The sequence below is a fragment of the Pyrus communis genome, chromosome 3 (genome assembly GCF_041283825.1).
Source record: "Pyrus communis isolate YQ-2024b chromosome 3, ASM4128382v1, whole genome shotgun sequence".
Classification (NCBI taxonomy): Eukaryota; Viridiplantae; Streptophyta; class Magnoliopsida; order Rosales; family Rosaceae; genus Pyrus; species Pyrus communis.
Genome location: NC_142567.1, coordinates 10,400,881 through 10,424,627, shown reverse-complemented (window position 1 = coordinate 10,424,627; position 23,747 = coordinate 10,400,881). Strand labels below are relative to the sequence as shown.

At 35.7% G+C, this 23,747-nt stretch overlaps 2 protein-coding genes and 1 pseudogene across 2 annotated transcripts; 2 read left to right on the top strand and 1 right to left on the bottom strand.

Moving 5' to 3' along the window:
• The first annotated feature begins 5,015 nt into the window (after positions 1 to 5,015).
• Positions 5,016 to 11,255, top strand: LOC137716011 (phenylacetaldehyde reductase). The gene is made up of 6 exons (XM_068455400.2): positions 5,016 to 5,286; positions 6,665 to 6,834; positions 8,202 to 8,393; positions 9,435 to 9,597; positions 9,997 to 10,183; positions 10,846 to 11,255. The coding sequence occupies exons 1-6, from the start codon at positions 5,166 to 5,168 to the stop codon at positions 10,988 to 10,990; spliced, it is 978 nt and encodes a 325-aa protein (XP_068311501.1). The 5' UTR covers positions 5,016 to 5,165; the 3' UTR covers positions 10,991 to 11,255.
• A 2,149-nt stretch (positions 11,256 to 13,404) lies between these two features.
• On the top strand, positions 13,405 to 15,982 carry LOC137716586 (NAC domain-containing protein 1). Its single transcript, XM_068456034.2, has 3 exons — positions 13,405 to 13,939; positions 14,326 to 14,609; positions 14,900 to 15,982. The coding sequence occupies exons 1-3, from the start codon at positions 13,504 to 13,506 to the stop codon at positions 15,431 to 15,433; spliced, it is 1,254 nt and encodes a 417-aa protein (XP_068312135.2). The 5' UTR covers positions 13,405 to 13,503; the 3' UTR covers positions 15,434 to 15,982.
• Positions 15,983 to 17,676: 1,694 nt separating this feature from the next.
• On the bottom strand, positions 17,677 to 18,815 carry LOC137714950 (putative carboxylesterase 18 pseudogene; annotated as a pseudogene).
• Positions 18,816 to 23,747: the final 4,932 nt, after the last annotated feature.

Genomic DNA, 23,747 nt, shown 5'->3' with positions numbered 1-23,747 from the left:
GAAATGCTTATAGACAGTTAGGCTACTTCTCATATTATCAATTGATTTTATAGTTCAATCTCAACTTTCTCCATAATATTAGTGCAAGTTGTCATGCATATGAAGCTCTGCGGCCAAACGTGCTCCATGTCTCTTTATTTGTGTTATCCACGTGCTAAACTTGAAAATTCGCCACAAGTGAAGAGGTGTGTGGAGAGTATCAATTCTACACCGAAGAAAGAAGGGATCTTGCATACGTTTATAACTACTTAAGCTACTCTCCATATTGTCAATTGGGAATAGAGAGAGATTTGGTGGGCTTGAAAATCAAAGTGGAAATGGGGCGCATTTGTGGTTTTTTGTGTTTATGAAAGTTATGATATTCATTGAAATAAAAGGTAATACGTACAAAATAAAGATTAGATGTTTTATGGGTCTCAATAAAAACATTATTAGATATTTCAATTTGGGCAAAGAAAAAAACAGTGTCCCACACAATACAACTTAAAGCTAACTATCCTCACATGAGCAAAGAGCAATACATTGTGCTTGAAGATTGTTTCCATTTAAATGAATTGTGTTTTGGTTGTAGGGTTGAAGTGGACTGGGCAACCCACGTAAGAATTCCTCTCTCATCACCCCATTCTAACAGAGATGAGAAATGCCGAAAAAAAAAAAAAAAAAAAGATTATTACAGATAAAATATTATATCCACACTAGCAAGGTTCCGAAAGACGCTAGATATTAGTCGGGCGACAGGATGGGGCCTAGCGCCTAGGCGGCCACGTGGGGTCTAGGTGGGCGCCTAGGCGGACTAGACGGATTTAATTAAATCTATTATATTTCGTGTAAATAAAGTGTTTGTTTATACTTAAAATATAAATGATTTCATCATAAACTACAAAATGGAATGACACATATATTATGAGTTACTGGAACATAATGAAAACATGGAGAACACGTATATAATGTGTGTTCCTTTAAATATTCAACGAGTCTCTTACAATTTATTGAAAAAAATAAAATGTAAAATGAAAGTTATTTATTTTCTGTCTAAGTGAGTCGTAACCTATGCAGGTGTCTAGGCGGGTCTGGGTGGCCTCAGTAGGTCTAGGTGCCATTTCTTAATTTTCAAACGTCTAGGCATTAATCGGGGCAATGGCTAACCGCTAGGCGTGTATTTTTAGAACAATGCTCACTAGCATCCGCCAAAACTTAAAACCAAGTTGTTTTGGGTTCGATTCTCGCTAAAGACGAATTTGAACCACATTATTTGCTAGCTAATTGTGAGACTACATAGTGTATATAATATCGTTTGTTAAAAAAAAACCAAGTTGTCTTAAGCCAACGCAGTGGTTTTTAAGGTACACTCTTTCCTCTTTTCCATTTACATCTTCTTATAACAGGGAAAAATCGTTTTTACTTTCAAACAAGAATAAAGGAGGAAGCCATTTCTGAGCAGATGACAAAGAAGACTTGTAATTTTATAAGAAAAGAGAAAAAGACTTTGAGCCCACGCAAAATTCGAAATCCTCCCAAATGAAAAACAGACAGATTCTGTTTTGGTCTAAATTAATTTAGAAAGAGGTCCTTCAGATTGGCGCGTGTATTCAAAACGCCATTATGCTCGCGTGAAAAATTGTTGGAGTAGGTGGATTGTTGCAGTTGCCAGGAATGAAAGACTAAACAAGCATGTCCAACGTGGGCTCGGTTAAGGTTTATTGTTATTTTCGATGCCAAAGGACTCCTCTTTTATACGTATACCACCCTATACTATATATAACCTAGTATGGAATCTTACGTGATGCATTTATGCTCATAAACGTTTTTACTAGTAGTACCTTGTTCGTGTAAGTAGCCTCTTATTTATAAGAGCTTATTCGATAGGTTTGCTATCTCAGCCCATTTGGCTACTTTATTGTAAACATAAAAAAAAATTGCTTCTAAGAACCTAGCTATTTTATATGATATGCTACATTAGCAGAATGACTCGTTAAATCTAGCCTAAATAAAAAGAAGAAAGCAAAATTTAAACTTAAAATACTATTATTGCACTATTTATGGAGAGAGAAAGTGAGGATGAAAAACACAGACAGAGATGAGATCGCTCGACATTCATTCACGTAAGAGAGGTTGACAGAAACCTAAAATGGTTAAAAATCTGGTAAAATCACAAATGCAACCACATCATACTATGAGTGAAGAAGTTCGCACACTCGTCTTGTGATTTTGCTTGTAGTTCTCATAAATAATGAAGAGTTGGGAAAGAAAAGAAAAACAAAAAAATATAGATTTAAAAAACAGTTCGAAAACATTGGAAGAAAGAAACATACGTACATATACGAGTTGACAGAGTTGATTGGCATAAGAAAATAATGTATTTATAAACTGAAGGACAATATGCCAAAATATGGGTGTGTGGAAACCATCAATCAAATGCGACTTTGGACTTTGGAGTTGGACGGACCCGCCCGTTCCTCAAACATTGGAAGTCGTTCTTCGTAGTTAAACTAATCCCTTGCGTTTTGCTTTTTCTTTGTCGTTTTGAGATTTTTGAGCTTTGAAATTGGAACCGAGCCAGAAGTACCACCGCCCAAGCCGACAGCACCGTACTTGGATGATTTTAATGCTGGGACTTCCTTGCCTGCGTCGCCCATCCTTCCCGTTGCCATCACATAATTTGTTATTTTACTACCAACCTTTAGTTTTCTTTCTTTTCTTTTTCAATATCCTTCTAATTATAATAAGGCTTAATTGGATTATTAGTCTTTATGGTGATATGATAATTTTTTTATTTTTTTTATTTTTCGAACTAAGATTCAAATTTGTGGTGAAGTTTGTTACGATTTAGGTCCATTTAAAGTTTTTATCAATTCCTTGTTAATTATTAGTACATGAGGCTCACATGTGAGACTAAAAATATAAAGTTAGCCTCACATGTCTTATATGCTAACAATTAACGGAAAATTCTATTTAGTCTCATATGTGTGGTTCATATGCTAATAATTAATGGAGAGATGACTAAATATTTAATTTTGGGCCTAAATGCTAACAGACTTCACCAAACTGACTTAAATCCTAGTTTTTTTTTGCCACATGAGCTATCTTTCGATTACTCTATCACCACGTGAACTAATAATCCAATTAGGCCTAATAATAAAGTTACGGGGTGTGACTTTATTACCACGTAATACTCACTCACATGTGTTACGAGTGTTTTAGTTGTTAGATTTGATTTCCAAAACTGTTAGATAAATCTATTTTCATTCACAATCATCATTTTTTCGTACCACTCAATTTTACATACCAGTGTACAAAAGCTAAAAGTTATGCACATTCTTCAAATAGCTATTTGATAATGCATTTCAATTAACACAATTGTCTGTATGTTAAGTCATCACTAAAAGAATTACCCAAATTCGAATTGCTAGGGCATAAAAATGTACAAAAAAAAACACGTTTTCTGGATAAAGCTGAAGTGAAAATGCGAATCTATATGTTGACAGGGAAAGTCAATATCCAATCCTCACAAGAGGATTCAAATTTCAAAGTAGGGTTAGAGATCTATTCCTTGTGCCATAAAAAATAGTGACACCCGATGATAATTATTATTGGCTTCTGAGCTTGTACAATTCTTGTACAAGGAAGGACTTCATGACTTTGTTAGTGAGTAGGATTGAGGTGTCTTACCTATAAAGGCTCGAGGTACCTCAACACACAGGTTGAGCTATGATTAGAAGTATAAGGAGGCCAAAAGATTGTAAATTAAAACTACAAAAATATAACATGGTCACTCGCATTTGGATTTGATATTACGAGAAAAAAATAATAGACGTGTTTTTAATAGTAACCCTAATACCAAATTCAACGGTAAATGATCATCAATTCTTAGATTTACCGTTGTGTGAAAGTATAGGCAAGGGTCCTAAAAAGTAAAGAACTTCAAATGCAAAAATAAATTATTATTTTAATTGACTGAGCTGCAGGCCAGATGTTGAAAATAGGTGGGTTGAAATAACCCACCCAGACCCAAATACCAGGTAAGAAAGGAAAACGACGAACAAATCCCGATAAATAGGGTTAGCATTTCATACGGGTCAAACTAAATAGAAAAAAAGTTAATTAAGTGGGCTGCAACCCAAAAAAAATTAAGAGCCCAAACTGGGCTGAAGTTTTTTCTGAAAAAAGGCTCAAACAGGGGCCCAAAATTCAAGGCCGAAGCTGGGCTTGATTTGACTCGGCTAGGTGGCAGCTCACTCAGTGGCTTGGCGGCTCGGCTTGCACGACTTCTGGGCGTGAGGAGGGGCGCTTAGGGGTTTTAATTCTTCGAGTTTTTGTTTTTCCTTTGCTTATTCATACAAATGCAATTCACCACAATTATAAAATTGCGAACAGTAATTTGAGTAGAATATATGATTCAGTAATCGAGGGTTTATGGTGAATGTCTCATGCAATTAGGTTGAAAAGATATTAATATTTAGATTGTGTTTTAGAAGAGCTTAGATTGTGATGATGAATCTTGTGAACGGGCCTTGGTGATGTACTTATAACATGTTCTAGTAGGCCTATTTTACTGAGAGAAGAAAGAGGGAGATTAGCCAGAGAGAAGAGACAGGAGAGAAGGACGGCCGAAAAGAGGAAAAGATCTAAGGGAATTCTGTACATGTATGTTATTTCTCATGCTCTGTGCCTTTTTTATACTAAAAGGAAGAGATAAATTTACTCTCTAATCAATTAATATAAGTTGTACAAGAAAAGATCCTCGAGATCTCATAGGAGTCCTATACGTAATCTCATACTCCAAATAAAATTAGGAATGCAACATAAATTAGTTTTTATTTATTTATTGATTTTTTAATTTTAAACAAACGATATTATCTATATTAAGGGAGAAATGATGGGTTTAACTTTACAATATATTAACAATAATGTGATTCAAATTTACTTTTGACGATAGTCAAACTTAACACATCTCATTTACAAAAGAGAAAAAATACTACTAGACTATACTAGTAAGTGGCGTTGTTGAAGATATTGTAATAGATTAGATCATCAGCTACGTGCCTACGAATGTCATTACGCAACAATTCCGTTCGGAAACAGACAAAAATCAATTTACGTAAAAGGAGCTTCGAAACTTCAAAACGTAAAATCTGCAGAGTGAACACACTCACATAGAGAGAGGGATGAGCAGCGGAGCGGGGAAGGTCGTGTGCGTCACCGGTGCGTCCGGTTACATTGCTTCATGGCTCGTCAAGCTTCTTCTCCAGCGCGGCTACACCGTCAAGGCCTCCATTCGCGACCCAAGTACGTACATTTCTCCCTCTCTTTGCTCTCATTAAGTTTCGGGTTTTCTTGTTCGTTTTGGCGTGTGATCGTTTAAATTCTTGTGATTTAGATTTATGCATGCAGAATTGGAGCATACCCATGTTTCAGATTATTGTAGTATTTTACTCTTATTTTAATTGAAGATTTTGATGGTTTTCTGGGATATTGAGAACCTGTTTGTGGGTTTCGGTTTAGATTTGATGGGTCAGATTCTTCATTCCTTGAGGTGTGGAAGTGAGGGAATTGCAGCATAGAGATTTGTCCTTAGCTTTTATGAGTTTTATTTTTATTAAATTGATTATTTTATTAACTGCATCAAGAGTTAATGGAAAATTGGAGACATGGAAATGGCTCGTTGGGTTTTTCTCTTCATGCAAAAAACTGTGCTTGTTTGTGCTTACACAATTTTCAGTTCGACCTTGGACGAAGGATTTGCTTTTATGTGTTTGCCTTCGTGGTTATACAGATTTCGATTTGATATGAAAAAACACGTTTGGTTACTTTAATATGTGAAATACTCTAGTACTGGAAAGCTGGATTAGCATGGGTTTAAATGCATTCGAGGTGACTGATTTTAAGAATGGGAGGTGATGCTAGCATTGATATAGTTGTTTAGTTTGTATGTGGTTTTTCATCGATTCCTGTTATCTGCAGTCTAAGAGCTCTTGAGCATCCTTACCTTGTAAACTAGTTTTCCAGTGCCAAGTTCTACGCATGGGCTGTGACATATTTCCGTTGCTATGGTTTCATTGGTTTGGATAGGATTGGTACAGGTTGCTGTGATTATTTAATTGGGTGCTTAACCAATTCCATGTGGATTGGTTTCAAGTAAGATAACACTAATTGGGTCATTCATCTAAATGACATGCACAACTAGATTCTAATTTCTGATTTGTGGGTGGTTAATGGTTTTCATTTTTCAAGTTTACATTTGTTTCTTCAGGTCACATTTATTCTCCTTTTCTGGGATCTTTTCTGCCCCTGGTCATATGATCACGGCCATCAATTTTTTTCACTCGTCTGTCACTCAATTTTTCAGTATGGATATAAATGATTTAATATTCGTTTTACTCCTAATGGTGCTACCATGTTAAACATATCATTTAAGTTTGATATGAAAATAGTGCATGTATAACTACGTATATACATGACATGTCCATTAGTAGGAATGCATATGTGTGTGGATTTAGCTCCCAGCATAACTTGTATGTCATAGATTGTTGAGTCTTGCATTTGTTTTGTTTCTGTCAATGAGTTTGTAGATAGGACATCTTTCATGGCTCAACTTTGTAATTTAATAAATACGGCTAGTATTAAACAAATTAATTTACCGAGTTCCTTTTGTATTTTCACGTAGATGATCCAACTAAGACAGAGCACTTGCATGCGCTTGATGGAGCTCAAGACAGACTTCAACTTTTCAAAGCAAATCTATTGGAAGAAGGCTCCTTTGACTCTGCTGTTGAGGGTTGTGAAGGGGTATTCCATACCGCATCCCCCTTTTATCATGATGTCACAGACCCAAAGGTTCATCCACTTGTACTTTTTCTAATGAATTATTAATTTTTTTTCTGTGCTTTTTTTCTGCTCTGTTCATGAAGGTATTTAGCTTCTTTCTTAAAAGTTATATAATCTGTGGTATAAAAATTTAAGTTACCAATGAGCTACGTAACTTACAATTCTTCATAAATTGAGGGACCAGAGCTGTCTAATAAAAATGGATACTTGTAATAGTACCAATTGATCATATATTAATGCAATTGACTGTTTGCTGGATAGTCAATCAAATATATATATTTTTCTTCAATTTTAGATGATCAAGTTGTTTTTTATCCATTGATCATCGAGTCTACAACTAATAGATGTAGCCTATTCATTTTCGTGTCAATCATTTTTTCTGTAAAATTAAGATTATAAATCTTTCAATCTATAAAAGTAACTAGCAAAGCCCATTTCAACAGTATAAGTATTAAGTTCATCATCATGCATCTACTTGTTGAAATCATAAACAATAGGAATTCGACATGCACTGAAGAAGCCAAAAGATTTTTAAAAAGAGCAATTCAGGTCATCAAATATTATAAATGACCAAAATATTTGCTGGGAGCGGCATCTGCCCCATAGCCTATCGTGTGGTATAGCACCTGCAATGTCTTCTTTTAATTATCGTGTGGTACACAATGAACCATTCTTCAAATCTTCTGGCACAGCGAATTAAATATCACAAGAGCCAAGAGGTTATAAATTAAAGGGTGATATAAGGCATACATAAGAGGGAAAGGATAACTTCTCCAGCAACATAGTAAAGATATATTTTCTCTTCCTTATTGTGTGTTTCAATATGGAGTTAATCTATCCAGCTGTTCTTTTTACTTTTTCACCCTTTAGAAGTACATATGAACTTTTCCGTTGTTGGAAGACGCCCTTTTTTGTCCTTCTAACTAGAGAATGTGAACACTTTTTAATTGAAACATACAAGTATTTAAGTATTTACTTAGTTGTGTTCCCGTTTTTTGATTTTGAGGATTTTCCGCGTCCAACATCCTGTGCGCTCAACTCACTTGTGACTTGTACATGTCCACAGATGGTAGCTAAAAAGATGCATATGCTAAACGTAAATAACATAGGTGTCCTTGTAGGACCCCATTTGTCATGAGTTTATATTAGAATCTTGTAGGTAATAGAGATGTTAACATTGATTTGAGGATACATATGAGAAATGTTAGAAACAATCACGACTGCCCAATATTTGCTGTCTCTGAATTTAATTCCATGAGTTAAGTGGTAATTTCTTATAGGGTTTTCAATTCATTACTATCCTTCCGCTTTTGCATGCTAATAAGAAGCTGGGTTATATAGTTTCTAGCTGTTACATAGTTGTTGCCTCATTTCAGGCAGAACTACTTGAACCTGCAGTAAAGGGAACCCTTAACGTTCTTAATTCGTGTGCAAAATCACCATCAATCAAACGGGTGGTTTTGACATCTTCTATAGCCGCAGTTGCATATAATGGAAAGCCTCGAACGCCTGATGTAGTAATTGATGAGACTTGGTTTACAGATCCAGATGTTTGTAAGGAATCGAAGGTATGGATGTGCTGTCATTCTTAATGCTCTTGTGAAAACAAAATATGGCGATACATTTTGATTCATTATGTTGCAATTTTACAGTGGTAAATTAGTACCAGTTGTTAAATTTGGTTTCTATTCGCCCAAGAGTTAACCAAAAGTCAGAATAATATGATTGCAAGTCTGCATGTTCTTGAACGACAACATATTTGTTTGTAATAAGCAAGTCTTCTTGTTCTATAATGAGTGATGAAAGTGTGTGGTATAGAAGAGGATGGGACATTTTTAGAAGCGAGTGGAGAAACCGGTTCCTTGTCACATGGACATTCTTTAAGACGAAAGTCCAGTTGACTTATCCATTTTCTAATATATATAACCTACTGAAATATGTATGTATATATATGGGTGAGTACGTATATGTACAATATATGTCTGTCCACGGAACATGAAATCACTAATAAGATGGTTTACAAGAGAAATGTAGTTCTCCTCCTTATCAAATAGGTTTCAGTTTAGATCACTTTGTGGGAGAAGCTTCCCTGAGAGTTAACTTCCAATTTCCTTGTTGTAAGTTGAAAAAGCACATATGTTGGCCTGACCATGATAGTTGTTTCTTACGTTGTAATGTCTTGTCATCTTAATCTCTCATTCTGATGTTATGTTTTGCTATGTGGTCAAATGCACTCAATCTACGAACTCTGATACCTTAGAATCTGGTGCAATACTTGTGTTTCCTTGTTGAATTTAAGAAATGAGATTTCTTTAATGCTTAATGGTTAGTACTCAAGATTTCATACTATTCCATTACGTGGCCGGAACCAGTTTTTCATAATTGGGGCCTCCCATGCCCATAAGTATAATGTAGTCACTAAACATGTGGGTATATTGTTGTGTTCTCAATGCCATACATTTGCTTCATGTTGATGATGTTGTGCATAAGGCAATGTTATGCCAGGCCTCTAAGGCTTCTTTACTATTCCTCATTAATATTTTGGTGAATATTTCATTTATTTGTAAAAAAACATATTTAATTTCCGTTTACCCCTTAATTACATCCAGCTATGGTATGTGCTTTCAAAGACTTTGGCTGAGGATGCTGCCTGGAAATTTGTGAAGGAGAAGGGTATTGACTTGGTTACAATTAACCCTGCAATGGTGATAGGTCCTCTGTTACAGCCAACACTTAATACAAGTGCTGCAGCAGTTTTGAATGTTATTAAGGGTAACGTTTCTTTATTGGTGCATCGAATACTTCTTCATTTCAACAAGTAAGACGTTTTCTGCTCAAGAAGCTGGAAGAAAGACTAAATGTCTTAAATAGTACATGAGATGATAATATAAAATGGACGTTTCTTCATGTTGAGCCAATGTAATGCTCTATGGTGGCCTTTTGTGCCCCATCTTCGTCTACTGTATATATTTCAAAATAGCATCAAGTTTTGTCAGTTATCTCTCTCTTATTAGCGTCCCGACCAGAGGTGTTTTATATTTGTATCTGCAGTATCTTAACTGGATAGCGTTTAATATATTAATAAAAAAGTTCCAACTATTAGTCTAACACTTGGTGTGCTCATTCTCCATGAAGTACCTGATTATTTCTTCACTTCTTTGTGTGATGCAGGAGCTCGAACATTTCCAAATGCAAGTTTTGGATGGATTAATGTTAAAGATGTTGCCAATGCACATATTCAAGCATTTGAGAGTCCTACCGCTAGTGGCAGATATTGTTTGGTGGAGACAGTTGCCCACTTCTCAGAAGTTGTGAGAATTTTACGTGAGCTGTACCCTACTTTGCAACTTCCAGAGAAGTAAGTTTTTGTGTCCCAGCCAATTTAAATTTGCTGGTAACAGTCACTTCATTTCCACACTAACACTGTCTCATGACTCGGATAATAATTGGTTTTATTTTATTTGTTTTCTTTTATACTGAATTGTATTTTACGACAAAAATCAGCATTGCCGTATTTCGAACTTATATGGTAGTTTTGGTTTTACAGGTTATTTTACATTCACAATGAGTATAGTGTTTCAAATACTACAATATGATCCTCTTTCCCATCCTTCTAACTTTTCAATCACGCTGAAGTTGAAGTTGCTGCACTTTTAATGCCTATAGATGCTCTTCATTTAGTATTGCATACCTTGTGTCGAAAAAGTTTGATTAAAGCACATGGAATTGTTGCTAAATTTTTTCACCATATCATGGGGCTCAAAGCAATAGAAATTTTCACAATCCTTCATTTTCTCGCGATCTGCAGGCTCACGTCTTCGTTTTATGAAAATTAGAAGTAAAAACATAAATTCCTAGCATGACCGGCATTGTTCTTGACAGTGCGTGTTGATTCCTACATTCTTCGTTTCATATGCTTTCAGAAACTATCTTAGCCCCCCTCATTTTCCAGGTGGTTTTAGTGCGGTGGTTTCGTGGAAATTAATTGTGTTATTTCCCCTTTTCAACTGCCATTTCCAGGTGTGCGGACGACAAGCCTTTTGTGCCAACATATCAGGTCTCCAAGGAGAAGGCGAAAAGCTTGGGTGTCGAATTTATTCCACTAGATGTTAGCCTCAAGGAAACAGTTGAAAGCTTGAAGGAAAAAGGGTTTGTCAGTTTCTGAGTCATTTCAGTACAGTGAAGATCTTTGCAATAAATTCAGTCGCGGTGAAACATATTCGCTGCTTCCGGCCAGACGAGAAGGAACCATAGAGTCCTGTCTATGTTTCACTTTGTGTTTCCGGTGTAGTGACTTGCACTCCAGCTTCGTCTTTTGGTTTGAGACTTACTCTCCAGCTTGTTGGTTCCTATATATATCACCAATGTGTCTGCAGAATACAGGAAATGGAGTATTGAATAAGAAAACCCCAAGTTAATTGTTTTGGTAATTAATGTTTATTGGATTTATTATTTTAGGGTTGAATGTTTCTTAGTGACGAATCTGTCATTTTAGATGAATAAGAAATACATTTTTTTTTTTGTTAAAAAAATATGCATTATTTGATCAATTTGTACATTTTGTTGAAGGAAAAATTTAGATGATACTTTACGAACATTTCACATATCAAACTAATTTACTTTAATCTAAGGGTTAAAATTGTTGTTTAAAGCCGTCTCATTAAATGTTATATGTCTAATAATATATCCAAGGAACCACCACAGGTTGACCCAATGGTTAAGGATGAATTTCAAGCCCGTATTCCACACGGCATGTCTTGGGGTTCGATTCCTAGCGCTAGTGAATCACACGATTGTGGGCAAGGAGAGGCTGAAATGCTTTGTCAATTCTCCTGGCCCCCATAAGGGTGGACTTTCGTGGCGAAGCCATGAGCTGATCCCTTTCTCTATTACATATTCCTTAGGCATTGTTTTTTTTTTTTTTTTTTTTTTTTAACAATGTCTAAGGAATAAGGAATATGTAATAGAGAGAATGTAATCTAAAGAAGTTAGGTTCAAGAGACATTTCATTTTCATGCACATATCCTAAAACATTCTTGATCATTGACAATCTGGTAAGATTAATACATATTATGTCTTCTATCAGATAAAGAATGATTAGCTTGAGTCATTGCTGTGAAAGACACCAAAGCAAGTTTGTAGGTGCTCAATATAGAGTCAGTTCACTGAACACAATCAATCAGGAATTCTCATACTCATGTAATATGAGAACTCATTAGTTAGGATAATACAAAGTAGTCATTCAACCTGAGACACCAAGGTTTTCTTGTATATATGTTTTTTAACATTTGATGATGCGTCTTAACCACATGGTTTGCTTAGTGCATTGTTGGATCGCTGATTTATTCACAGAGGCAGGTGAGTGTACAATAAAGGATCTCTAACCTTCAAATTGTTAAAGGGAGAGTACTCTATGATATGATTCAAGAGTCTTTGGGTAGAGTACATGAATGTGATATGTGATTAAGAATATTGAAATAAAGAAGGACCATATTGCATTGCAATTCCAATTGAATAGATTCTCCGTCTCCTTAGCTCAGCTTAAGTATCCATGACATATTGCCAAGTGTCACTCATGGCTTGTGGAAGCCTTAAAGATTTGCAATCACTAATCTTCATTAAAGGTAGAATTGAAAGGTAGTTTCAATTCACAATCGATTAATAAGAGTTTTAATCTCCCACCATCTCGCTAATTGAACCGAATGTATCGTATACAATGTAAGGTAGAGATTGAATAATACAATGGAGTTAAGTAAGTACAATTAAATGGATTAATTGTTTATGTCTAGGATCAACTAATAAGTTAATTAATTAAACAAATAAATTCGTATTCAAGTTGTCAAGCCTATTAACTTAAGTTATATGACAACTTAAAATCAAATGGCCCAAAAGTTTTGTCAGACCATAAATTTATGGGCCCATCCAAGTCTGGTTACGTTAGGTGGACTATGGACATTGGAACATGGGCTCCGTTGTTAGGAAGCTTCAAGTATACCATCTGGGTTTCGGAAAATTTATGCAACCTAGGAAGTATGCATGGTTCACGTGTCCTATTTTACTGTGTTTGTATCAGACCAAAAAAGAAAGAAAATACAGTATAGTTTTTGTACAGCTGTATTTTACGATGCAATTCGAAACTAGAAGAAGTGTGCATGCTTCACAAGTCCTATTTCTTCGTTGCTTTTTTTTTCCCTCGTTTAAGGACTAGTAAAAACTTTAATTAAAGATTACTACTACCCAAACAAAAAAAATTCAAATACATTGTGATAACCCATCTAAAATTCCCATCTGGATAATTTAGATAAGTATTTAGCAATACAAGGGGCCGGTAATCTCATTTGTGTGATATCTATCATACGACGACCAATTAAAACACCATCAATTAAAAATTATTATACAAGTGATAATTATCATTAAAATTCATTTTCATAAGTATATTCTCCAATAACCAACCAAAACTGTTATACACACACTGACAAGTATCATAACAATTCAATTTCGAAATATATTCTCCAATGATCAATCAGAGCTATAGCTAGGGTTTCATCTCAAAATATCTAGAAAGCCGGAGTCTGTTATATAAATTAGTTTCCGTGTACAACTCTTCCACAAAAGAAAATTTTCTCCACGAGAAAAATTAAAAGAGAGAATTTGTCAGTCATACTTGCGTCTCTGTCAATGTCTTCTCCCTCAGAGAGTCCAACTATGGAGCTTGTTGAGCAAAGTCATCCGGATCACAAGGCTTCTGTTACTATTATTACTCAACAGGTGGCTTCGTACAGCCTTAGCCCTAACAAGCAATCACCTGCACAAGGTGGTCAAGGTCAATTCACGCCGACGAGCGAGACTGGTGTTTCTTTGACAACCAACGTGTCAGCCGCCGCTGGCGGCACAGATCATGAGCTTTCGGAAGATGAGGCAAACAGTTTGCATAACAACCTGATAAGGGATCAAGATGATTTTTTCAATTCCTTCCCACCTGGCTATAGGTTCAACCCATTTGATGGCGAACTTATTGTGCATTATCTCATGAAAAAGGTCTTGGATCAGCCCTTGCCGCCAAACCGGATCTTTGAAGTTAACCTATACCGCTACAATCCCGAAGTGCTTGCTGGTATTGTATATGTTCATAAGTATATATGGTTCAATTATATTTTGCATTGATAATCTTTTGAATAATACTATATATGTGTGAGAGATATTTTATGAACAAATTTTGCCTAGATCGATGTTATTTAGCACTGCTTTGTTATCCTTTACTTGTTTTAGCAAAGGTTTGATACATAATTGATTAAAGGTCCTTATATTACCACTTTAGTTAAAGTAAAGATTAATTACCATCTTCATGTTATTTTTACTTAATTTGTTTCTTTTGTTATACACTATTTTTATTAACACATCAAAATTGTTATATATATATATTCTTGTTTGTTGGTGAAACTTTTAGATGATCAGAATTGATTACCATATAATAAATCTGTAACTGTTTGTGTAAAACAGAAAAATATGAGAAATATGGGGACAAATGGTATTTTTTTACTCCAAGGGACAGGAAGTATCGCAATGGAAGTCGCCCAAAGAGGGCAGCTGGGGATGGATATTGGAAGGCGACCGGAGCTGACAGAGAAGTGAAGTCATTTGATGGAGCCGTTGTTGGATCGAGAAAGGCTCTGGTTTTCTATAGGGGCAAACCCCCAAGGGGTGACAAAACCAACTGGATCATGCATGAGTTTAAAGTCAAGGATTCTCCTGTTCGAAGCAGAAGGGGTGAGAATGACATGAGGGTACGTAAATTCTTATTCTTCTATATTAGGTGGGTCGACACATGAACCCTCGGTTCCGTCTTAATAATTAACTAATAAATTGTCAAATTTTCATTTTAGCATTTTAATATGGTACAGTTCACTATTTTGAATATATAAACATCGTACAATTTTAGACCTGCATTGCATGTATATTTTCAAATGCATGTGCCCAATAAAGGACTCATATCTAAAGTCAGAATAGTGAAGAAACATGGATTCCTTACATAAAATTTGGGGTGCTTACTTTAATTATATTTGTTTTCTTGCAGTTGGATAATTGGGTACTCTGTAGAATTTATAAGAAGGATGGTAACAATGGCAAAAGATGTGAAAGTCGAAATCATGCTGAAATACATTCTCCATTTCCGCATAGAATAAATGACGAAAGCATGGAGATTGAGATGAGTGGAGATATTGTTGATCCTTTACCTGAGTATGATCCTGCACTGGAGTACCATAAATACTCATATAAACCATATCCTCTTATGACATCTCAGACAAATATTTCCGGTGGGCTCCCAGTTAACATGATTAGCAATAATCGAATTCAGTCTGTTGAAGCAGCCTCTGTGAATGCTGGGAGCTGCTATGCAAATATGGGGTACTCGCAACCAATATGCGTTAGACCTCCATTGATGTCTTCTGAGAGTGTTCTCGGGCCTTACAGATATATAGATGAATCAACTATTCTTCAAGATGACATGATGTTCGGCATGAAGGGGTTCGAACATAGCCTTTACAGTACAAATAATTATGCAGGGCAATTCTCAGCTTTGGATCATGTTTTTCCTTATACGGAATAACATCCCATCATTGATCGATGGAACTCATCAACTTTTGTTGCTATCATCTGCTTTTGCTATGAATTTTAGGGTTTAGGTCGGATTTAGCTAGTCAGTTAGTTTTTGGAACGTGTTTGTTAGTAGCTCTTAATCATCTAACGGAAGTTTATTAAGGTTTATATTGCTCTACTTGGATTTATCTATGATTAAAGTACTTTATTTGTTTTTATAGTACTAGCTAGTAACTGATTATTTGCTATGAATTATGAATTCCGAATGTAAAAACAAATTTTATGTAAAAAATATCAAAGGAAGTAGCCCGTCCTTTGTTGTGTAATTGGTTTACATATTGATCACCAGAATGCAATAATTGTATGGGCGGAAATTATATTCATAAATAATTTTTTGCCATTGTGTCTCATAGTCGTTGAGACGGGCGAAAGTCACCTATATGAATTTTCTGCCCATGTTCGGCACTTAATGTTCACCATCAGGGAGCTAGCCTTCTCGACACCTACTATTATTCTAGCTTCTGTTTGGTTGCTAAGACAAATGGAAAAGAAAAAGTGTACATATGAAGTTTGAATTTCACCGTTTCGCTCTGTCAGTTTGCTCTAAGGGTTTCGAAAGTTGAGGTATTAATTTTTTATTTTCTTTGGCGATGTCTTCTTGCATGAATTCTATATCATTAATTATCTGCTCTTTAATTTCTTGTTTTTAGTTTTCTAGTTATTTGTTTGCTTGGTGGGCAAATGAAGGTGAAAATGTAGCTGCCTATATAATTGGCATTCAACTCCGTTATACGGTGATTTTTCTCTTTAAAAAATTTATTCGATTTGAAAACTGTTTAGTTATTCATATTATCTAAAATAAACCGACAGCAAATAACAAACCGTCAATTTCATTTGATTCATAATAGAGAATAACTATGTTTTTTTTTTCAACCCAAGAAAATGTCCTTTTCCCCTACGTAGAATGTAGAAATGCTATCAATGCTCATAAACTAAGACTCAACAGAGGTTTTATATACTTCTAATTAGACATGGCATTCATATATATCGTGTTTTTTATGTTCGAGTCATATCCGATATTTTAACGGATCGTGTTGTGTAACACTCGTTAAAATAAATGAGTACTATGACTCGACCTGAAATCGACCCGTGAATATTATCAGGTAATATGACCCGACCTATTACCGGTTAAAAAAATATATTTTAAATCAATAAATAATGAAAATGAAAAATATAATGATAATACTAAGTTAGTATATACATACCACATTGTCACATAAATATTACTACAAAACATAAAATTTAAAAAAAAAAATATTTGTCTTTCAAGTATTATATACCCCAAAATAAGAGCCTCAAGAAAAAACATTAGTTCATGCTACAAAATATTTGTCTTTCAAGTATTATGTACCCATCCTCAAATCGTAGAGAATGTGATCACGAGCGTTTGCATATATTTTTTTTTCTTCACATTTTTCTCACTTGTAAATTAATTATTATAACCTTTTTAATGTGTTCGGTATTTTTAAATTCATTGATATTTTTTTAATGTGTTTTATAATTTTTTAATCTCACACTTTGTCTATAGTATACTGTAAAGATAAACAAATAAATTAAACTTAAAATTTTAAAATTTATACAGAATAATAATACAACAATACATATTTAATATGCAATATTTACATATTCACAATAGCTATTGTATTCTATAGTAAGTTTTTTTTTAGTAGTTTAAAAAATTAAATCATCAAAATAACCTTTTTCTTATCGTGTCGAAACATGTTACCTGTGTGTCACTCTTGTGTAAACCTGTTAAGGACCCGTTATTAACGGATTCTTATTGTGTGATCCGATTAATTATCGTGTTAACTTGAAACCTTTTATTTTTCTTGTCATTTACGTATCGTGTTAATAGGTCATGTAAGAAATTGTCAGGTCTACTTCTATCGGTAACATACATGGAAAAACTACCGTACGATGGCAGATAAATGCAATATAAGTAAGATAAATCCATCCTAGTCCACATCAAAATTATGAGTCCGTCATTGACCACCTATGTTAAAGAAATGGCCAATGTGGTCAACAAAAAATAGAATAAATAAAGTTAACGCAAGTTATTCACTTATTTCATACTCATCCCACACTCATCTGAATTATGAGGAAAGGTCAATAAGCTTCACGTTGTACTAAAAATATGTGCGGTATTGAAAGTCAATTCTGATGAGAATTTAACTCAAACACATCTTTTGGCGAGAGAGAGAGGAACAATTTTATTAACAAGTTGATAGCTTGTCGATGAAATCCTTCACCTCCTTAATAAAAAAGGAAGACTCCTTTAGCTCAGGAAAAACATAAAATCCATGAAACGAATTTGGGTACTCGATCAAGTAAGCTTGTATCCCCTTTTTCTTCAATCCCTGGTAGTACATCTTTTGCCAGTCTTGTAACGGATCGAAACCTCCCATGAAAACAATCGTGGCCGGGAACTTGACCCCCAAGATACCGCTTGACTCTGGCCCAAACACGTTCACCACCGCGTGGTCCCTATTCGATCCCTCCGGCAGAAACGCCTTCCAATACCAGTCAGTCTGCTCCAAAGTGATCGCCAAGCCCTCTTTTGCAAGCCTTGTTTCCGACTCGGTCCTTTCTTTCCCGCCAAAAAATGGCTGTATCGCTATTAGTCCCATCACCCTCATCTGGCAAAACTCATGGTCGCTCGTCTTGATTACCACGTGGTGGGCCAGGTTGCCGCCGGCGCTGTCTCCGGCGAGGAAACACCGGGTGATGTCAACGTTGTTGAGATCAAGACCCACAATTCTTGTTGTGTCAATGAATTTGAGGACGTCCATGCCGTCTTCGTATTGGGAAGGATACCGATGCTCCGGCGCATGGCGGTAGTTGACGGAGATGATGACGGCAGGGAGTTTGGCGGCGAGACGTTTGCAGAGGTCGTTGTAGGGTTTTGAGTTGGCAGAAAAGAACACGAATCCACCACCGTGGAAGTAGATAACAAGTGGAAGCTTGGAGGCAGGGTCGGTGGTGGTGGGGACGTAGAGGCGGAACCAGAGGTTGCGGGAAGGGTCCACCATTACGTCGGAGGTTTTGACCGCGTTGTTCGGTTTGTTCGAAGGGGAGGCTTTGAAGTCGAATAGGCTCATAAGACGGCGGTTAACAGTGCCATTGGAGCGGCGAGTGGCGTCGATGACGGTGGTCAGGGTAGAGATTAAGAGACGGACCTTGCATGGAAGGTTCGGCGATATGGGGTTGTTTTGGGCCATCTTGCTCTTTCTGTCGGTGTATGCATGCATGTATGTTTTTCCCGTTGGTTCTAAACTTAATTTATTCAAAGGACATGGGGGTGTTTTGGGCCATCTTGCTCTCTTTAAGTTGAAAAGAACAATGATAATTAGGGATTAAAGATTCGCATGCATCAAATTACATCACATTTGATAGTTGTAGTAGAAACGAACCTGGCGGTTGTCTTGTTATTTTAGGTGTTTTTGGTCGATGTAATCAAAGGTTTCTTGCGATGAAAGCCTCAGTTGTACCGTTATCCAAAATGCCGTCCAAAATCACCTTGTGAATGACGCAATTTTCTGCACCTTTTCATATCGATCAAAATACATTTACTGATATTCCTTTTTACTAATAAGTGAGAGATTTTAAGCTCGAATATTTGTATCCACAAACTCACAATTTATTCTCCCACTCTCTTAGTGTGAAATATACCATGATATAAAAAAAATAGAAAACTTCATTCCTTGGCAAAGATGATTTAAGATCAAAATCTAATTTTAATTCCTCATACATTAATCACCTCATTTATTATTATATTTTGATGTTTTAATTATTTCTCTTTTTCTTCCTAATTTTAATGTACTAATTTTATTTCATTATAATTATAATTTTCATTTCATTCATCATAATCTATTTTGTTGTAAACATTTAGATAAACTAACTTTTGTTTTACAATATATTTCGATATACTTTGTCTTCTTCATTTAGGTACATTACATTCATTATAATATATTTCGGTACATAAATTTAGGTACACACATTTCAGTACATACATTTCGATACAAAGACTAGGTACATTAATTCAATATAATACATTTCGGTACACACATTTAGGTATATTAGTTTAATATAATAAATTTCGGTGCATACATTTGGGTACATACATTTCGGTACACACAATTAGGTATATTAGTTTAATATAATACATTTCGGTGCATACATTTGGGTATATATACATTTCGGTACATTAATTGAGTTTTTCAAGTTTGAAGAATGTTATATCAAATTAATAAATTAAAAAAAAACTTTTGTTTGGTCAAAAAATAAATTAAAATGTGTATATTAATAAATTTAAATATTTAATGGGAGACATTGAATGATATACAATGTGGTGGACTGCTTCAGTGCTAGCATCTATCACATGGAAATAAGCATGCACCAGCACGAGGAAGGTAGTAGTTGATCCACAAAAGCATCAAGGCATTGTCATTCTTTGAACCTTCTTCCTCGAGTGAGACAGACGAGATTGAAGAAGGAGTTTCTGCTCCTATACCAATGCTGAATGGCGGTACTACTTTCTAAAGTTGAGTTTTTACAGTACGACAGACATTAAAACATGAGTTTCTTGCTTTTTTTTTTCTCTCTCTCTCTCTCTCTCTCCCCCCTTCCAAGACTTGGATTTCTTGAAGTTTGTTGCAGAGGCGGTTGACTGTTACAAGCTCTGTCTTTGAGAACCCTACACCAGTTGAGATCCTTTCATGCCCATGGCATACCGACAACCATTAGCAACTTTGTGACGGGGGTGACTATGGCATGGATTAACTTTAAGTTGTTGGAGCATTCATTTTAGCCACTTAGTACTACAGTCTAGTAGTATTCCTCTTCACTTATAAGTGAGAGGTCTTAGGTTCAATTCTCGTCAAATGTGAATTTAAACCACATTATTGCTAGCTCATTGTGAGGCTAAGTCTGCACCTTTCCCTTAGAGGGGTGTTGAGAGACTTTAATGGATTTATAAATCCATGGATTTTTGCGGAGTTTAATTGATTTGTAGAGATTCTATATAAATTTTTTATACAATTCCCTCGCAATCTCATGGGGAGAGGTGAGATTTGTGGATGCTTAAATACACTATGAAATCTCTCCAATTCCCTCTAATTCCTCAACTTTCTCAAATTGTTTAAAATCAATTTCTAATTGAATACACTTGGAATGTTATAAACTTCTTTAAAATCGTAATTGAATACACCTGGATTTCTAAGGATTTTAATAAACTATCTTAAATTTCTAATTGAATACACCTTGAATTTCAGAGAATCACTTAAAATCCTGATTGAATACCCCTAGATTCATTAAAAGAATTAAAATCCCTCAAAATCCCAATTGAATACACCTCCTTAGTGTAGATAATATCGTTTGTTAAAAAAACATTGATTCCTCTTACATGCTTTTGCTGCACAAAGAATTTGAAGCCATGGTTCACCAGCCTCCAAGTAAATTACTGTTCCCCTCATTCCATTCATGGTAAAAAAAAAAAATTAATTCTCAAACTGTATATTTATTCAGAAGTCGGTTTATAACCATTTAGTATTTAGTTTTATTTTTTTATTTTTAACAAACGGTATTTTCTACTCTAAGGGTGGGGTGGTGGACTAAGTATTACAAAAGACTAGCAATAATATGGTTCAAGTTTGTCTTTGACGAGAATCAAATCTTAAGACCTCTTACTTACAAGTGAAGAAAAATATCACTATACCATAGTACTAAGTTGCAGTTTTCATTTGTTTGGAAAATTAAAAATTTATTTGGTAACTATTTTCAATTTTTTGAAAAACAAAACTGAAAATTAATATGTAATAATACTATTATATATTCATTTAATACACTAATTTCAAAAGCAATATTTGATTAGGGTCGGTTTTGAGTTTTTGTGGTGTCCAAAGCGAACATTTAAATGTGTCCTTTTTCAATACACGAACATATTAAAAAAAATGTATATATATATTATCATCCCAACTCTTTGTACCAGGACTAGATAACAATTTTTTTTTTTTTTTTTTTTTTTTTTTGGGTTGAGAGGGGGGAGAGAGAAAAGGGGGGGGGGTTGGTGTGGGGTGGTGGTTGTGGAATTACCTATCAATTAAAGCAAGTTCAATAGAATCCCCGCGCAAGGAGTCCCCAAACTCATACTTTAAGCTTGAGGCTTGGTCTTAGAAACAATTGAAACTTTTTCAATGAATGACTCTTTCTTCTCGGTATCGAAGGAGAGCCAAGCCGAAGGGTAAAAGGCCGAAGACAGCTAGAAGTTGCAGTCTTGCTATGCTATCCTTGATTTGTAAAATATAATTTCCTTTGTGTAACAAAATTAAGGTGAAAAAAATGAGAAATTTGAAATAGAAAAGAGGGTGGAACCGTGGAGGCGCTGCGACCTGAGAGCAAGAGTATCGAACGGCAGAACGGCGGTCGGTGTAGCCGTGTAGGTATATGTCACTGTGAGTCTATGACTCTGGTCCCTATAATTTGCTGGACTCTGACGGATGTTGTTGATACGGGACGGTTGGGTATGGGTTTTGCCGTCTTGGCAACGGGGTCTGTGACTCTCTGGTCACGAAGAAACGAAGACGATTTAGACTTGGAAGACGAAGAGAAAAACGAGGGTGAACTGGCGAAGACGCGGGGCGCAGCACAGGGGCACTGTAGCAACTTAAATATTTTTTTATTTTTATTTTTTTTGGTAATATACGTATATTTTAAAGGAAAACTAATGATAAGGGCTTGAAAATTTTGACTGTTAACTAAAAACCATTTACTGACTTTATTTAATGGTTAGGACAAAACCCAATATTAAACTAGCCCAGTTAAAATGGTCCAAACTATAAATTTCCGATTTTACCCCGACGTCAATTCTTTGTTCGTTTATCCTCTCTTCCGATTTTACCCCGACATCGGAACCACCTATTATGGTCTGTATGATAGGCTGGCACCAAACTTGGATCCAAGGTGAGTGTGTGGTGCGAGAGGTGAACAATCATGTGTAGGCTGGCCTTAGCCCGGGCGGGAGCACTAATACCGGGGTGCATCCATGATGAGCTCTAAATAATGTGTGCATACCAATGCAATACAACCCATTCAATCACATAATACTCACTTGAAGCTTACCTGAGTCTCTGCAACATCACACAATACAATTCACAAGTGTAACAATGCAATATTTAAAATGTAACTTATTTACGACATGGTAAGCAAAGCATAGTTCCATATAAAAAACGTTTATGGAAACCGTAAAGTTTTAATATATATACACACACACACACACACACTATAAAAAGGAAAAAAAACCCACTTACCTAAGGTCCGCACTACAACTCCCTAGCACGAATATTGAGGCATCACAAACGATCGTTGCCTAGAACAAATATTCAGTCACGTCTCATAATTCTTATCGATAGAACACATAACTTACATAAAACACATCCCCAAGGATGTTCTAGAATGATTTGAGACCCATTGACCAAAAGTCAACCATCAGTCAAAGATCGACAGTAGGGTCCACAACACTACGTAACTCGATCCAGAATATCCGCATAATAGATTTCCAATCTGTAACTTCCAAAGATCCACATTATGCTTCTAAAACATCATATTGAAGTTTCATTACGATCCAATGGTCGGATCTTTGCCAATTGTAAATTCAAGTGGCGGTCAACGTTTTATTTGACTAACTTAGGAATCCAATTCAGGAAGATCCGCATGCCAGATTCCTGATCTGTCAGTTCTTATTGTCCTTAAATATTATGAATAATAATCTACTAAAGTTTGGTGACGATCCAACGGTTGGATCGTCGATTCAAATAAGGATTAAGTGGCAGACCTTAGCGAAATTGTACACAAACAATGGAATTTTGTTAATCGGACTTTACCTATGCAATTGGAGTATCAAATTTAGCTTAGGAAGGTTAGGTGGGGTCTTGACTCACGCGCTGCCACACACGGCAGTCAGCCTCCCCAACTCGCTGGAAAAATCAACTATTTCTAAAAATTCTCAAATTTCATGAAAATGAAGATCTCAATGAGTAGAGCAAGTTTCATACCTGCGGTCAAGTCCAATTTGATAGGAAAAGGCCTCAAATCGCCACGAACCAGTCGGAAACCCTAGAAATGGGTGGTTTTGATTCGATTCCAAACAAGCTTCAACGCCCCAACCCATACATGGGCTTTGTTCTAGAGGTTGAGGAGAGTCTATTGGTGGTGGTGGTTGGCTGAGTTTGCTTCAAGAATGGCGTATCGTTGCCATGAGACTCGTTGCA